General features: G+C 35.0%; 1 protein-coding gene across 1 annotated transcript; it reads right to left on the minus strand.

Moving 5' to 3' along the window:
- Window positions 1-4,114: 4,114 nt before the first annotated feature.
- On the minus strand, window positions 4,115-5,641 carry LOC121798507 (H/ACA ribonucleoprotein complex subunit 3-like protein). The gene is made up of 3 exons (XM_042197548.1): window positions 5,477-5,641; window positions 5,347-5,389; window positions 4,115-4,403 (listed from the first exon to the last, which is right to left on the minus strand). Exons 1-3 carry the CDS (start codon window positions 5,528-5,530, stop codon window positions 4,306-4,308), a joined length of 195 nt encoding a protein of 64 aa, XP_042053482.1. The 5' UTR covers window positions 5,531-5,641; the 3' UTR covers window positions 4,115-4,305.
- Window positions 5,642-5,856: the final 215 nt, after the last annotated feature.

The raw sequence follows: 5,856 nt of genomic DNA on the forward strand, positions 1-5,856 counted from the left end.
GTTCGTGTGTCTATATTATGAGTAAACGTGACGTGACATGACATGACCTTCTATTTTATTTTTGTTCCCTATAACATCAAAATTTGACTGTACATGATATGGAGTGTAATATCACATTTAATTAAATACACCAATGAAAAAAATATCAAATCTTTTGCCAAGTCACCAAAATAATTCGTGGTGTCGCATATAGAATTGTGGGGGAAATTATTTAATAAATAAATAGATATGTTATCAAATTTAATTACTTTTTTGGTTACATTTGTTGGGTATTTTATAGTTAATTTTATGGTTACTCTTATCAGAGCCGGACTCTGATACCTTGGGATCGTCGATTGCAACCTTAGTTTGATATTGTCAGCTTTGGGTCAAACCCGCACGGATTTGTTTTTAGGTCACTCCCAAAAGGCATCGAATTAATTGGGATTGGACATGAATTATATACACCTTCCAACTTCCTTCACTCATCCAATGCGGGATGAGTTTGCACCCAACAAACCTCCCCTCAAACTGAGACCACATCGGGAACGCAGACGACACGGACATGGGTCATCCTGGGCCCGACTCTAACCCGAGTCTTTCAGGGCCAGACCCTAACCGGGGCTCTTCCAGGCACAACCCAAAGCCTCCTTGGCTCTGATACAACTCGTTGGGATCGTCAATTGCAACATTAGTTTGATATTGTCCCTGCATGGATTTGTTTTTCGGTCACTCCCAAAAGACCTCAAACTAATTAGGGTTGGACATGAATTATATACACCTTCCAACTTCCCTCACTCATCCGATGTGAGATGGGTTTGTACCCCAACAGACCTCTCCTCAAACGGAGACCACATCGGGAACGCAGTCGACACGAACATGGGTCGTTCCAGCCCTGGCCCCTAGGTCATCCTGGGCCCGACTCTAACTCTAAGTCCTTCAGGGCCCGACCATAACCGGGGCTCATCCAGGCACAACCCATAGCCACCTGGGCTCTGATACCACTTGTTAGGATCGTCGACTGCAACATTAGTTTGATATTGTCCGCTTTGGGTCAAGCCCGCACGGATTTATTTTTGGGTCACTCGCAAAAGGCCTCGAACTAATTGGGATTGGACATGAATTATATACACCTTCCAACTTCCCCCACTCATCTGATGTGGGATGGGTTTGCACCCAACAAACCTCCCCTCAAACCGAGACCACATCGGGAACGCAGTCGATACGAACATGGGTCGTTCCAGCCCTGGCCCCTAGGTTATCTTGGGCCCGACTCTAACCCGAGTCTTTCAGGGCTCGACCCTAACCGAGGCTCATCCAGGCACGACCTAAAGCCACCTTGGCGCTGATACCACTCGTTGGGATCGTCGACTGCAATATTAGTTTGATATTGTCCACTTTGGGTCAAGCCCGCACGGATTTATTTTTGGATCACTCTCAAAAAGCCTCAAACTAATTGGAATTGGACAAAAATTATATAAACCTTTCAACTTTCCTCACTCATCCGAGGTGGGATGAGTTTGTACCCAAAAACATTCACTATCTCAAGATTCCCCCATTGAAGTTCACAACTAGTAGCTTGCTTTCAGTATCAATCTTCTTATTCTTCTCATATTAATTATAAGGTTAATCATCTATAGATTCTTGATCCTTTTAATCGAAATAAAAACCAGATTTAACTAAATTTGATGTCCGTTGTCGATAAGATAAATTTTAACAAAATTGAGAGTCAGCAGCTTTTCAGATAAACTTCATTCTTTTTTGACAAAATTGTAAAGTTTTACATTTCTTTCTTATTCCCTTTCTATTGTCAAGCGGCGCTGTTACTTCTTGCTTACAACAAAGGCATACTTTTCCATGACTGATGTTATCAATTAGTTGACTCAATTCCTCACACATACTATTTATATAAACCTTTTTGTACAATTTCTATTATATAGCTTTTTATCTATAACATTTTTTTACTTTTAACTAGTACGGAGTATATATCCTAATGCTATTTTAGAGAGATAAATCAAATTAAACTGAATATTTTTATTTAACATATCCAATAACTACGCTAGCAGTAAGATTTCTTCTGAACTAATACTAACAGAGAGGATGCAAAGAAGCATATAGATTTTTCATTATCTAATTATTGGTAAGAGATCCAACATTTTTGCGACCATATTCTTTGTGATTTGATTGTATAAGATTTCATAAGTCAAGGTACAAAACAAAACTTTCTATGATGCATGCTTGCAATAGCTTCATGTAAGTTACAAATAATTTAACTAACCAAGTCCAGATAATCTTAAAATAGAGGAGTAGTAAGTACTAACTTATAAGGATTACATGAATAATCCATTCCCACATCTAAATTCTGCCCAACGTGCAAAGGGTAAGAAGTTGGAGCCCCACTTCCGTGTAATACTCATTTTAAATTCTAATCGATAATACTCATAATTTATTTACTTATTTACATATGTAATCTTTTGTCGTCACAAATAATCCACATATATTGGTTAAAAAGTTTGGTTTTGTATTTTAATTTATTCAAATTATTATTTCCATTTTTAATTTACAGTTTACAAAAAAAATCAAAGTTTAACTTGTTAGTTTATATATTTATTTAAAGTTATAGAAAAACGCTTAATATATAAATAGTCCTATTACTTACCAGTACTATATATTAATGTTCAGCACCAACGAACATGAACATGTTTTTACCATAGGATTTGAAAAAAAAAAATTATTGGACGAAATTCGTTCCCTGTGTTTATCAATGAAATGGACACAGCCGAAACAAATGGAATATGTATCATTATCTCAGTGTCATTATTTTTATGCAAATCTTTCAAAACAAATATGATGAGTCTAATGTTAGGTTGTGTCCAACCTAAAAAACTTCAAAATTGGGTTTTTCCAGATGTCATGTTTTTGTGGTGAAATAATGTATCATTGTATCCATTCAATACATTTTGCCTCGAAAACCTCCTATTACACTTAATTTTGATGTAATACACGACAATTTATTAGAAGATGATAAAATTTGTATGAAATCATTGAGTGTCTCCATTGAAATCAAAGAAGCAACCGATGTTCGTAAATCATTATAACAAAACACTCGACGTGACAAGACTCGTAAATCAGTGAACAGCTGATATTTCAAGAAAGTACATTTTTCATATTAATATTCCACCTTATATATGTTAAACTCTAGTTGATGGAAACCTTACATTTAAGAACAAATTACGTTTGAGAATTAAATTTACAAATACTGTTTCAGATAGTATTTCATACATTCCATATCGTTCTGAAGTTCAATTTGGTTCAGAATCTGTAAATTATAAATTGAGAGCTTTAAACTTACGTCTTCGCCAGGAAGGGATGAAATGTTTTTTTCAAGTAACTGTACAAATAAAATGGATTCTGTCATAATTAAAATTGTTAAAATGAAACAATCACCCTCAGCGTAAGAACACAACATACAGATACAATGGATTTCATTTTCATCCTAATTATAAAATTAAAAAAAAAATAAAAAAATCAAAAGTTATACTACTAATGTTTTGCCGAATCTGAAGGTTTCTTAAAATAAAATGTCTACTAAGATTCTAATTAGTGACGCACAAAAATAGTTTCGGCGAGAATAAAAAAAACGAAAGAACAAAACTTTCATAAAATATTTATGCATCTGTATTAATGATATCATAATCTAGTACATCACTCTCATGGAAGAGGTATGACGTCATATTCGGCTCTTTAAACTTAAAACTACACAATAATAGTAGAATATAAATTTATAGTGCCAGAGAAAGATAAATTGGTTTATTTGCAACAAAACGATTAATCTACGTTTCATTTAAGCTCGTCCAGATTCAATGTAATTTTAAAAAACCGAATCAAAATTAAACCTCAACTAAGACCAATCGACGTATAAAGAAAATTAGACAAAAGTTTTAATAGGGATATTGAAACATATAACGAAAGTAGATGACAAACATTTTTAACAAACAATCGTTGTGCTTGAGTATTGCATGTGAAAGCTAAAACCCAAATTCGCAGCACAAAAAACTTAAAAGCAGAGCTTAAAACAGAATTCCAGTGAAGATAGATATTCAAGGAAACGGGCTAACAAAAAGGCAATAATACGTGATCATAAGACTAAGACATTATTAATAAACTTGTTAAAAGGGAGTAATAAACATTAATTCAGTCATGATAATGTTACAGCCTACAAATATATGCCCATGTAGTAGACAGCAGCATACTTATCTCTGAGCATTTACCATATCTGCAAGCCTGCAACGGGGGATGGATCTCAACAAGGGAATGCTAGCGAACTCAGTACTTGGGAGGAGGGCCTTGGGTTGGGAGCAGACCAAAGCGCTTCTTCAGAAGAATTCTCTGCCTTGAGTATTTATCATCTGGGGAGAACCGGGCTGCATGCACAAAAAAGTGAGGAGATAAGTATCTAACACCAGAACATAAGCATCAGAAACTGCAGGTTTCATTTTGTAAATCTTACTGACATGCAATAGCATCGGATACGTTCTATATTATGACTTTGATTTTCAAAATATATGGTTTCCCAGTTCCTTTCCAAACTCAAGTTAAAAAACAGGTAAAATGGCCAAAAATCAGAGCCTACAACCATGAAACCAGAATTCCACCAAGAGATTCTGGCATACCATTAGATATAACATAAAGTGTTGTTCAGTTTCTATGATTCATTAGCATATGATTATACATCTATGATTATGTTGAGAGATTATTTTAGTTGGAGGGTTGGTCATTACTCCTTATCATATTATTATCCATCTAGGATTCAAAACATTATGGGGGTGTTCAGTTGCTAAGATTAACTCTCATGATTAAATATGTATCATGTTTGGTTAATAAGATTGAACCCTACAACTTAATCTTAGATGGATAGTCTCATAATAATTAGTCATGGCCTCCCCCTTCAACTAACATAATCACACAACTTAATCCTAAATGGATAGTCTCATGATATTAGTCATGGCAACCAAACGCCACCTATACATATTCAATCATGAAATATAATCTTACAAACCAAAGCTAGATGGGACTTAAAACAGTGAAGGGGTTTCAGGTTATAAACTTCGTATAATAGAATTCTTTGTCGTCAATGATTACTTATAACAAGGCATCCTATTAGACCAAATATGCTTTTAGGATATAAAAGAATTTCAACAATCTACTAGTATAATTTTTCTCACTCACAATACCAATAACATCACGGTAAAGAAAATAAATTAATCAATTGAGCCCCACTCCCATGTCTACTCACACACGAACCCAATGAGGAGAATAAAAGGATAAAATAGCGCACGCTATTAATTACAGAATCGGAAATATTACCAGGATGAGCCGATTCTGTAGCCAACCCTAGCGGTGACTCCTTCTGCACATAGAAAATCGCCAAAATTCGATTAATCACATATTAAATGAAAAGAAAATTGAATAGAAAACGAAGGGGGGAAAGGAGGACCTTGGTGGTGTAAACTTTGTCACCGTTATCGTTGATGTAAAATTGGAGATACATCTTCACCAACACTGAAAACCGCGTTAATCTGAAAAATATGTTGAAAACCGCGTTAATCTGAAAAATATGTTGATGTTCGGAGCTTCAGCTTCAACCCTTGAAATTGGCGGCTTTAGCAAAAGGGTTTCGCATTAAATAGGTATTAAATTCCTTTTTGGTTAGCGGGCCAACCGGCCCATTTGTGCAGTCCGTCCAACCAAATTAGCATTTTTGTTGGTCAATCTCTTATTATCGTTGCTATGTTTTTAAAATATAGAATTAAAACAATAATGTATTTTCCAATTAATGGAATACAATACATGCAGTGTATATGTCACAATTAATAA

Source organism: Salvia splendens, chromosome 4, assembly GCF_004379255.2.
Source record: "Salvia splendens isolate huo1 chromosome 4, SspV2, whole genome shotgun sequence".
Lineage (NCBI taxonomy): Eukaryota > Viridiplantae > Streptophyta > Magnoliopsida > Lamiales > Lamiaceae > Salvia > Salvia splendens.